Source organism: Dermacentor andersoni, chromosome 8 (genome assembly GCF_023375885.2).
Source record: "Dermacentor andersoni chromosome 8, qqDerAnde1_hic_scaffold, whole genome shotgun sequence".
NCBI classification, from domain to species: Eukaryota; Metazoa; Arthropoda; class Arachnida; order Ixodida; family Ixodidae; genus Dermacentor; species Dermacentor andersoni.
Window position 1 is genome coordinate 97,180,377 of NC_092821.1, and position 12,400 is coordinate 97,192,776.

Below are 12,400 nucleotides of genomic sequence, written 5' to 3' on the forward strand. Positions count from 1 at the left end.
CTCGCCCCTTGATCCGCGCCTGTGTGTGCACGTGCTACAGCTGGATCACCGCCGTGCACAGCTGGCGGATATTACAACTGACTGGGAGAGCAACCAGAGCAACCGGTAACGTATAAGAATGTGCCATTATTTTCTGAGAAAACATTGAAACCGGCACGCTTACCACCAATTTTGTTAGAGCGCGCCATCAAAAATCGAAACCAAAACAAAAAAATAAAATAAAAAGAAGGTAAAATTCGCTAAATAATTAACAAATTAACAAGATGAACATAAAAATGATATCGAAAAATATTGTTTTTGTGCTTTAACATATCTTATTTTGACAAGTTGTGAATTGGCATCACGGGATATTTTACTCAAATAACATGACTTGACTTTACTTTTAAAATATCTCTTGTTATGTGAAACTCTTTCAAATAAAAAATAACGATAACTACTTCAATAAACGACATTTAGGATTACGCTTTTATCACTATCATCATCGCTGTCACCTGAAGTTCGTCATGGCCGACGTCTGCAGATATTTATTTTATTCTTTCGACAATGCGGCAGCGTGGTCACGGTCACCGGTAATTCATTTTCTTCCATTGGATAGAGCCTGAACTGCCTAGAAAAGTTCGCGAAGCGCTGCGCCAACTGGGAGGGTGTTTGACGGGCTTGATTCGTTTCATATGCTCGGTGTGACGCGCGGACGCCACTGCAGTCGTGCATTGCGCCTGCATTCGCTCGGAATATGTGTTACAATTCTTCGATGGGACTCAAGCAGCATGGCATTTTAACGCACAGGACCAAATTGCGGCAATATTGTGCGAACGCAGCTGCCGCGCAACGGTCGGTTCAGTATACCAGGTCTTCTGCGATGTACTTTCTGACCTTGCCAGCTGACCTTTGCATGAAATAACGGGTCATGCGGCACGAACTAGCCGGCAATCGTGCACCAGGTACATCGTCCGGTCATTTTAAAGCGCTTCTTAATCGCACCCGTGTGCGATCCAAGTCGACTGACCCGGCCCAGAGTCAATCACCGATTGAAATCGCATGCCATACGTCAAACGCATAGCTTTTGTACGTCACTGGTGTGTCGGTTTTCGTGTTATCTGGCCTTTTTTAAAACACGCTGGTTTTACACCTAGTTTTACCCGTCTGGACCTGGTGCGTAGACGAGTTCGCGATGTCTCATTCATCACTGACGATTAGGTGATAACCGGTCCTTTTGGCGGGTCGCGTTGGCTGAGCTTTGGTGAAAAAGTTAAATTTCGACCAACTGTACTATCTGCTTATTATGCCACTACCAACTACCAGGAGAAAGCTGCCACTGTTTGATAATGACCAAGAATAGATCATTTCAGTCAGTTCAGCTCGGAAAGACATTCAGCATGTGAATAAAGTAATTTTTTTTTTGCATGTTTTGTGCATGTATCACCCCTTGAAAGTACATTTCCAGTGCTCCCAGTTCTGCGGCACAATCTCAGGCTGTGACATGATCAAAACTTGGCAGGCATGTGCGGTACTGGATGTTACGTCGTTGACAAACATACCCATCTTTCATTTATTTTGCCGGCTGACTTCAACTTCAACTCTGACCTTTTGCATTTGTGTATGTCAAAAGGACGGAGCACTGAAGTAAACGTGGGGCATTTAAAAAGTGAAAATTTGCTATAAAGGTAGACTGGGGTGGCGTGGAATGGTGGATCACGCACAAAAAATGTTTACCACCAAATATGTGGGGAATTCAAATAATGAAAAGTTTACAATAAAGGTTGACTGGGAGCCTTTCATGGTGGATCAAATATAAATGTTTGTTCATATTTTAATAATGACGATTTAACATAATTTTAGTGATGCGAGCTCTCTGAGGTCTACCAGGGAAACAAAACAATATTTAGTATGAATTGAGATAATAAACCAGACACAGCAGATGGCACTTGCCCCTACACGTGGCATCATGTGGTACTCGCTGCGTACTGTGCCTTATTCCTGATAAGTTTGCTGCACCCTTTGCATCTGTGAGCAGCCCAATGTACCTCAAATTGTGGTTACTCTTCCGAAGATGCTGCTGCTGCTTGATGTACCAGCGAGGAATGTCACTGGCTCATAGACTCTAGAAGAAAGAGCATAAGGTGCAGTTGAGGTACGAGAAGAGCAATTTAAAACATCGAGGAGGGATCTCTCCTTCATCAGTGCACGTTGAAGTGATTGTAATTGAGGCAGCCTGTGTGATATTGTACTTTGCTTGCAAGATACAGATGTGCTTTGGAAAATGGTGCTTGCAGGTGACGGCAAAGGCATGTCGGGCCTAGCCATGCTGTCGCTGCCAAGCCTGGCCCGGACCCAGCTGAAAACCAGGGGCAGCATTCGGTACCTGCGCAGTGTCTACCGACCGCACAATGTAAGCAAACTGAGCAATGTGGTGAAAACGGCAGGCCTAAATCCACTGCTTTGATGCACACTGCTGTCTGTCTGTCTGTGACCTGCCTCTTTGGTCTTTCTGGCCTCTGCAATAAAAATGTCGTTGGTGGCTTGGCACTGCAGGTTCGACAAGCGAGCACAACAGTGCCTAAGGTGGCCGTGGAAGAAGCTAAGGCCGGAGAAGAGCTTGCTCCCATCGCCTGCGCGGAGCCTCCGGTGCTGTTCGTGGCCAGGGCAGGCCGCCTGATGAGCGTCCCAGACTCCGCGTTCAGCCACGGCACGGACATCGTGCTCCCCCCACCAGTCCAGCAAGCACCCAACGAGTCTGGCGAGGAGTGGCACCGGCGCCACCTGGACCCTGCACGACTGCCCCACTACTACATGGCACTGAGCAAGATTCGGCTCACAGGTAGGGGAGGCTAGCTGGATGCAAAAGCTTCATTGAAACTGAAGTGACAGGTGAGATGGCTTGGGGTGGAGAAGGGAGGGAGGACACAGATCTCAGCGGTTATGCATATAGCAAGTACAGCCCCCAGTGCGTCTGTTTAGAGCGTGGAAGCAGTGTGTTTCCGAGACCCTTGGCGCCCCCACCTACTGGCGCAAGCTGGGATGCTTTTGAGCATACGCTGCCAAGTGGACAGGGTTTCACCACTCACAATCATAGCCATGCCCCCTTGCATAGCTCCCCTCTTCTGATGGTTTTGCCTGATGACAGGATGCACAAGAACGCAGGCTTTTTTGACGCATTTTAAATAGTTGCGTTGTTGTGCCAGGACACGCGCCAATAAAGAAACGTTCCTGGTGCCTATTCTGGCTCCCCCTGTCATCGTGCAAAATCAGGAGAAAGGGGGGAGCTGCGCATAGCACATAGATATGCCGTCAAGTGGCACAGCCTTGTCCACCTGGCAGTGCAAGCTCCCGAGCAACTGTGCCGTACCAGCTTCCTTTGATAGGCAGTGACAAGGGCCTCGGCAGCATACCACTCCTGCACGCTGGACTGCTGGTACGAGCTTTGCACATACAGCGCAAAGACGGAAACAATATCAAACTGTGCGTGCTTGCAGTGTCTCGCCAACTAGCCCAACGAAATGCATTATATGCACATACACAGCTAATTGTTGCCAGCGTCACTTAACTATTTTACCTTCCTTCATTGCGACACTGGCCTCCCAAGCCAAGACCCATAGGTTTCGTTTACTCAGTTGTACTTCTGTGTTGCAGCACTGCATACTAATTTTGGTGTTCATATGCTGCACCACTGTGTGTGCCTGCTCTTCCTACTAATGAAAGCAATGGTTTATCTTTGTTATCCTTTATTGGATCGAATTTAGCCAACTTTCTCAATTAATTATCTCTGCTGGCATTTTAGTCCCTCTGGTGGCACAGTGGATTGAACATTACGCTGCTAAGTCTGAGGGCATGGGATCAAATCCCAGGTGCGGCGGCTGCATTTTGATGGAGGCGAAATGCAGCATTGCGCAAGCACCGTGTATTGAGTGCACATTAAAGAAACCCAGGTGGTAAAAATTATTCCGGAGCCCCCCCCCCCCCACTACGGCATGCCTCATAATCATATTCCTAGTTTTGGCTCGTAAAGACCCAGAATTTTATTTACTGGTGTACTGGTGCATACTTTGTTTTAGTTTCAGTGGGAATGTGCTTTTTTTATTCATGTATACATTTGTTTCGTTAGTTTAATGCATTCATTTCTACACCTGCCACGCTCCTGCGGTCTTGTCACACTTGTTACCAAGAGATGCAGGGCTCGGGAGCCTCTCAAGCTCTCTTGAGCTTTTTCTCTCTGTGCTCATTTACACTTTCGAGCAGAAAATCATGGGTTAATAATTCATTCATTCATCTCATGACCGATTTTTTTACTTCAGTGCCTTCACAGTGTCATGACTGCCTTGTGGCACAGAAAATGGCAGTGATCATTGCTCTGCACTTTGATCTACCTTAAAGGGGCCCTAAACCGCTTTTTATCAAAGCAGAGAAAGGCGTTTGAAGTGAAAATAGGCCGTATCAGAAATACTTTGCAGAAAGAAGTACTTCAGTGCATTCACCAGAAGCAAAGTTATTGGCAATCAGACACGGCCTTCGCTGTGCTTCCGTAACTTCTTCAGTGCCTTGCACTACGAAAGCTACGGTGGAGTGGGCTGTGCTCACTACACTGTGCCTTGTAAATGTCACCGTGGCACACAGTTCAAATTTCATTTTGGATGTTAACGTAGATGCCACGAATTCTGATTTTGGTGCCTACCACGCACTAAACATAAGCCACACGTGGTTGTCCTCAGCGAGTCGCAGTGCACTTAGCCAGTGGACTCGTGGTGGCACCCCATGGCGGCTGCGGTATCTACGCTGCATGGCTGACCGCAGCTACCAGTAGCAGCTGCGTATGTGAATTCGCTTTATTACAAAATAAAGCTTTCAAAAGAGAGTGAGGAGCAGGCTTCTGTTTGAAAAGAGAGCATTTGAGAGAAAGGTGACTTTGCGCTCCACTTGTGAGCTCCATGCACCGCGTACGACAGCAAAAGTTGGCTGAGATGTTCACAACAGCGTATGCTACCCACAGAATATGTTATTTCACCAAGCCCGAGGGGTGGTTCAGTGCCTTTTAACACTCTTACTAAAGATGAAGGCCTTGCACAAGCTGCAAGGTGAAAGCCCTATGCTGTGCCACATTTCTCATTGTGGCAAAGGGGTGAGAGTATGAGTTAGAGACAGGACTGACACCGAGTGTGGCGAACTTGGCTACATGTATTTCCTGTGAAAATGCCTGAGCTCACCCTCTGTGCAGGTCTGGTAGTGACGACGACGCTGGCTGGTTACGCCATGGCTCCCGGAGCTCTTGACCCCTGGGTTGTGCTCTTCACTGTGGCTGGAACAACGCTCACATCGTGCGCTGCAAATGCCATTAACCAGGTGTGTTGTGGGGCCGAGAGCATCCTGTTGTTCTTGGTGAATTCATCTGGACAAAGCGTCCTGGCAAGCAAAAAAAAAAAAAAAAGAAGAAGAAAGAAAGAAATACATGTACGAAATTCTGCCAAGCATCTGAGGATACTTAATAATTTACTATTTATATCTTTTCTACAAACTAGTTTTGGTTTTGTTTCCCAATACTAGGTGTATGTGTCGTGACATCACGGTGCAAAAGGTGGTCACGTGGGAGCAGAAGGTTACAATGTTTTGGCACTCGCTCTGGCTTGCTCGGTCATCTGCCTTGCTCTTACTCGTTATGCGGACCAACGTAGCGAGCCAGAGCAAGTACCAAAACACCACAATGTTCTGCTTCACCAGGACCACCTTCTGCGCCATGATGTCACAGTGCAACATTGTGCATTGTATTGTCACAACAGTGTGCAATGCATTATTGCCTTGTCTGTCTGACCCAGTTCCTGGAGGTGCCGTATGACTCCCAGATGAACCGGACAAAGAACCGAGTCCTGGTGCGCGGATTCCTCAGGTATGTTCTGCACTGTCATAAGCGGTAACAAGCAGGATGACCAGACGACTGTTTGCTCAGAAGTATGGGAGGAGGGGCTGGGAGGTGATGTTGTCGCCCATCCATTGGACTGCAGTATAGTGCTACGAATGGAGTCTATATGGATTCTTTGGAAGGCATTGCTAGCATTTGGCTCACTGGGGCAGTTTCCTTTCATGTAAAACCAAAAAGCGCTGCGGAAAGCCTGTCTCATCTGCAAGAATCATGACAAACAGATGAGTGGGGCATCAACCTAAAACAACTCTAGAAAAGGTTGCACAGCAGCTCCCTTATAAAAACTTTGATTGCGTTAATTGTTTGCGTAGACTGTGGTGCTCCCACATGGGGAATGAAGTGAAGGAAGCTGTTGGACAGAAGTGTAATGTCTGTGTGTCATTATACCATGCCCCCCATTTCAGCCCTTCTTTACTGGCACTGATGCCCTACAGTGTCCTGCAGATGCTATCACAGATAGATGAAACTCGAACAGTAAACTGTCTCTTTCGAGTAATAACGGAAGAGGGTTGCTTGGCAACACCGCTTACATGATCGCCAAAGACAGCCGATGCCCTAAACTAAGTGTGCAAGCTGAAATCGTGCCAAAAGATCTAAAAAAATGGTGAAAGAAGAAATGAAAGAATCTGGTTAGCCATAGTTTGTTTGTGTCTCGTTTCGTGGATTGCACGTGAAAGCTACCTCTTATAACTTAAGTAGCAGCTTTTCATGGAAAAGCTGCTGAGCGCGACATCACAGTGATGCAGCTGTGTTGCTATCACATTAGGTACAGGCAAAAGAAAAATTTATTTGAGCTTTAACTGGCATAAATTCTTTTTGAAGGCAATGTTCAAGGGACACTAGGGATAAATTCTAAGCTAAGTTATATATACATAAATTACTAGAGATATGTGAATACAGAATAGTACGTTTCGAATCGAATCAAGAAAAGAATGCCAAATATCAGATAATGGAAGATTTTGCAGAAAATTTTATGCTTACAAATTTTGGGTAAGAAAACACGGTGCTGCTCATGCTTGGGAATCTCCTAGCATTGCATAACAAGAATGTATCAAGCTGTATTTAACTTAGGTACGTAGAAATCAAGATATAGAGTACAGTCTGCTCTTAGTAAAGGGAACTTCAAATTGCGATACCTGCACTGATAACAGCTCAGTTCTTGTAGTACTATATGAAGGTCCGGAAAATATTCTTCTATCAATCGAATATCTGTTGAATAGAATCAAGTGCTTTCTCTCCTCCGAAGCTAAAGAATTAGTGCCCTCATGTTGTAGTAAATGAGAATTAGGTTCCCAGTTTAACAGCGCACCTGTGTTTCATGGCAATTGTGTATTGCTTATTAAGCTTTGCTTTACAGTTTTCCTCTAATATAGAAGGGCTTTTCCATCTTTGTGGCAGGTGGGTCATCATGAGGCCAAGCTTCGCGACAGGAGAAAGCATGCGTCGTGCATAGTGTGACTCCACTACCACTCATCCATAGCGATCGCTGGCGCTGTGCAGGCCGATGGCGTTGGTAAAAAGCAGGTGCTGTTTCATTATCAGGGTCGGTGTTTGTGGCCAGCTCTCAAAAATTCTCAAATTGGGAGAATCGTGGCAAATTCGCACGACGCTTGCCGAAAGGAAGCTTGCCGAAGTCGCAAAAATGAAAACACGCATCTCAGGCCGCTTGGGCCCCACCAGATCGGCGCACATCGGTGTCCCATGCTGCAATGCTGCTGATCGCACAGCGCTTTGCATTACGTAGATGTCAACTACAGCCGAGTCTGCCAAATTTTTTTAGTGCCTTCTGGCCATATGTTTTCCTGGCTAGTATGTTTCTTTTCAAAGTGTATGTACAAGGTTCTACTCTGCTGATACTAGTACCTGTAGTATGCCTTTTTGTTGATGACCATACACATGTTGTCCATCTGCCATTGGTGCAAACTTTATTTTGACTGCGGCGGGCATGGTGTGCTCCCTGTAGCCCCCTGCATGCCGTGGGCTTTGCGGCAAGCACGGCGGGTCTGGGCCTCTGGCTGCTGTCGGCGGGCGCCAACGGCCTGACAGCGATGCTGGGTGGTGCGAACCTGCTGCTGTACACGTGCGCCTACACTCCGCTGAAGCGCTGCTCCATAGCCAACACCTGGCTGGGATCCGTGGTGGGTGCCATCCCACCGCTCATGGGATGGGCTGCCTGCACGGGCACCTTGGATGCTGGTACGATGAACTCTAGATTGCAGTAGTTTAAGCCACCTCCTGTAGTATAAATGGTACCCGAGAGTGTCATAGATTACTTTCAACCTTACTGTATTGCAGTGAACTCTCATTGTAGCAAAAGAGAATGGGATGACAAAACATTTTTATATGATTGGTAATTTGATTGAAGTGGATGTGCCATAGAAGTCCTGACAATAGCGTCCTAGTTGTTTTTTATGTCCACATAGTTGTAAAAAAAGATGCCCAGGCAATCCCATCTCAGTGAAGCCCATCCTTGTCTCTTTATCACAAAAAAGGGAAAGGAGGTCAGCTTAGTCAGCCGAAAGCTTTCGGCAGGTATGAACAATGCGTCTTCCAGCTTCTGCTCAAGAGTCACGCAGTGGCACGAAGATCTCGGTGAAGTCGCAGTGTGCACGAAAAAACATAAATGTCACGAGAGCGAGCATCACTCACTGTGAGTGTCTTTTGCAGGCTGTCACTCAAAAAAGCTTAGTGTCAGTCTCTACAGAACATAGCCACCAGCAAAGGCATTTACTGAACTCGCTTTGCCTCATCAAAGTGTGAAGCCTCACTTTATACACATTCCTTGCCAATAAAGCCTCTTTCCTCTCTCTTAATGGCAATGCTCATGCAATTGACCACCAAGCGTCTTGCCAAGTTTGCTCATGTGACCAAGGTAAATGGTTTTGCCCATCAGTCGCAGCTAATCAATGGGTGCTGCCAGAAGGCAAGCCGTGTCAATCCGAATGTCATGCTTTTGTGACAGAAAGGGCACACACAAGCAGATGGCAGATAGCCTTGTTCCTTGCCTACAAAAACATGCTGCAGCCAGAATTTAAAGGAATGAGAGAGAGTGTTGCTGATCTGTCAACTGCAAAGCACTTACTGCAGGGAGACATCTATAGTTGGTCGTCAAGAGTCAAGCGCTCTTTGCTGAGTTTTCACGCATTTATGTCAGTTCGTGCTTTGTGGTGCAGCCTGGAATTGAAATTGTTAGTATCAAAATCTTACATCGCAAAGTTTGCGGCGTGATAAGAGCGAGCAATGAGATTGATTGCCAGGTGATAAGCATGCTGCATTGCATGCAGCAGCAATGTAGCTGCCACTGCGCTGAAATTTAGTGAAATAAAATTACCAAAGAGAATGTTGTGGTGCGGAGGCTGTGCCAGCAGACAAGGAAACTGTAGTGCTTGCTCTTTACCTTTGCTTTCAGTTTGGGTCACATTGTATTGTTAATGGTACCGTGGACGCTATCTGCCATGCGCTCACTTTCATGAAGCTCGCAGTTATTCAAATCCAAGTGCAGGTGGCGTCAAAAGTTTCTGGATCTTGGGATCAGGGCCACAGAGCTTGGTATATTCCGGTTTGCAGCCTGGACTTGCATGCGAACAAAATGGTGAAGTGTGATTTTGCTGGCTAATGTTACAAACTGCCAGGAAATCTGATGTCTTCTTGAACTCTGCAGTCTGTAAACTCTTGATGCCAATTGTAAAATCCCTATCCCACCTCTGCAATAACCCACGCATGCATGTACGCTTTGGCTGCAATTGTGTCGCAGTTGGCGAAAGTGAAGCGCGGCTGGAGGAGGCTGATCTTGGTGTTGCCATGTGCAGGTGCCTGCGTGCTGGGAGCGATGCTCTACTCGTGGCAGTTCCCGCACTTCAACGCCCTCTCGTGGAACCTGCGGCCCGACTACTCGCGAGCCGGCTACCGCATGATGTCGGTGACCCACCCAGATCTGTGCCGACGCACTGCGCTCCGACACAGCATCCTCCTCGCAGCACTGTGCACTGCTGCAGCGCCTCTGAGTGATCTGACTACGTGGACCTTCGCTGCCACCTCACTGCCCCTCAACGCATACCTGCTGTACCGTGCGTGGAACTTCTACCGCGAACCTGACAGTGCGACGTCGCGTGCCTTGTTTCGGCTGAGCTTGCTGTACTTGCCGGTTTTGATTGTGCTCATGCTAGTGAGCAAACGGCGAGACGGTGCAAGTACGAAGCAGACGTCAAGTGCTGCAAAGCAGTTGCCGCCTGCGCTACCTACGGGAGGCTCCTGAGGGCCTCTACCTTAGGCCTGGGTGACTAGTTTTGGGGTATCTGAACAGAGGCATCTGTACATGCATGATTGCGGAAAGTTAGTGACCCTTTGGTTTTGGTAAGCTATAAGGGTCTCACGCTAGCGGTTCTGACAGATCTCCTTGAGGCCTGCTGGAGCTCAATGAAGAATCTAGCAGGTCCTGAAGAGAATGTGAGTCTGTCACGGTCACAGCTACACAAGCGCAAGACCCGCCTGCTTATTTTCTGTCATCCAGCAGAAGTATTTTAGAGGCTCCGTTTTTCAAATGAGAGGACAGAATCTTTTTACTATCTGTGAAGATGGCATGAGCAGTGAAGCTGCTAGACAGTGAAGCTGTCAGTCAGTTAACCATCTGAGTACTGATTTCACGGTGCTATCAGAGCACACCACACTTCACCAAGAAACTAAAGATGCTTCTTCTGAAGGCAGCATAGGCAAGCGTCGGTGTCATTCCCACAGCCCAGGCCACAAGACGTGACTGAATGCAGCATTGGCACAGTTTTGCACACCAAGCGCCTCATTCATATGTTAGCTGTTGTCGACACCAGACGCGGGAGCATTGTCATGTTGCAAGAATCATTTCATCTACGTGCCTACATGCCTTGTCATAAGGCATTCGAACACCTATGACATCCTGTGGTGCACATTTTCACGCCTGTCCGTAGGATATTTCACTTGCCATGTCCAATGATGCGTAATTTAAGCCATGTAACACGGACGAAGGCATTTTGCTTCGCCGGAATCATGCACAGTGCATGCTAGTCTGGAGCTCGTACTTAGCAGTTTGTTTTACGGTCGGGTTGCAGCTTGCACAGTCGGTCATTGTGCAAGCCTGTACGTACTGTACATAGTAGGTACGTAGATCTGTACAGACATTAATTGTAACATAACTTTTTGCTTCTGGCATGTCACATTTCTTGCTGCCTGCATACGTGCAAAGTGTAAGAAATCCGTCCGTGCCGAACAGTGATCAATTGCTGACAAGTCGGGTCAGTGATGCAGTTAACACGTGCTTTTGCTTTTTTTCTAGGTGTTGAGGCTCTCTCGCAGTTTTGTGTGATCTGTTAAGTTTGTTAACATTTAATCTGGTCCTCGCTATGAGTATTTCATTGGCAACCAAACTTTTTGTGGCATCTGATGAGTGCCTAGAATATTGTTGTGTTTGACTTTTTATATTGTCCATGTTTGTTATAACTGGGAATGGAACTGAGTGTAGTCGTGGTCTTTGGAGAGTTCCAGAGTAGTGGTTGCAACTGTCTGAACAAAAAAAAAAAAATAATAAGGAAAGCTGCTATGAGCCCTGCTTTATATGTTCTAATGGCGTGTTAGTTGCTTCACTATGGAGAAAAATACCACGTGTTTACGTGCAGCTTTTCAAAAAGGTGTTTGGCTTCGGTGTCCGCACTGCCATTGGAGCTGCAGCTTGACATATACAGTATATGCAAGCTCTCTGTACGAACATATGCGTTTCACAAATGCTTGGTAACATTTGTTCGTGCATAAACAATTATATACTGCAGGCTTGTATGTAAAACTCATAGTTGTTAATGCTTGCACTGTATCCACCCGATAGTGATACACTGCAATCACTGGCTTAGTGAGTGTAGTGTTTGAAAATATGCATTAGGATTTATATCCAATGTGATAAAGCTGCATTAGCCAATCTAATCATCATTAGTATGGACAAGAAGCTGATGTGCAAGTGATTTTGGTTTGACATTGCAAATTCTTCACAAAGTTATCCCCATGGTTTTGAAGTTTCTAATGAATATATGCGTCCGGTGAATAAATCTGTCTGGTGCCAACTGCCTGGCATGCAGGCACCCTTTTTTTTTTCAGACTTAGATGTATGTTCTGTTGGATTTGTTGACTAGACTTGATTGAACCATCTTTAGTGGCGCATAAAGATGGGCTTGTTGATCAGCAGTCTACTTGTCTTCTTTGTTTTTGAACACACATTATCAGCAGTTGCCACATTTACTTGTGCAAGGCCCAAACCCACGCTTTGAAGCATGAAAATTTTGAAAGAAATTTTTTGTTAAGCATTGTGCCTGGGTGCTAGTTAAATTCTGTAAGTAGCTTTTAGATGGCACTATACTCGCGGACAACTTTCTGTGGCAATGAAGGGAAAGCTCCGAGCACATGGCTGCTGCACATGCGTTACGGCGCCATGCAAGTAGTCCGGCAGCGTTTGACGGTGCTTTTGGTTGCTCGGAA

General features: G+C 46.6%; 1 protein-coding gene across 1 annotated transcript; it reads left to right on the forward strand.

Moving 5' to 3' along the window:
- The first annotated feature begins 489 nt into the window (after positions 1-489).
- Cox10 (Cytochrome c oxidase assembly factor 10) lies at positions 490-12,106 on the forward strand. The gene is made up of 7 exons (XM_050176918.2): positions 490-569; positions 2,274-2,389; positions 2,533-2,818; positions 5,210-5,334; positions 5,805-5,875; positions 7,872-8,104; positions 9,718-12,106. The coding sequence occupies exons 2-7, from the start codon at positions 2,288-2,290 to the stop codon at positions 10,161-10,163; spliced, it is 1,263 nt and encodes a 420-aa protein (XP_050032875.1). The 5' UTR covers positions 490-569; positions 2,274-2,287; the 3' UTR covers positions 10,164-12,106.
- The last annotated feature ends 294 nt before the right edge of the window (positions 12,107-12,400 follow it).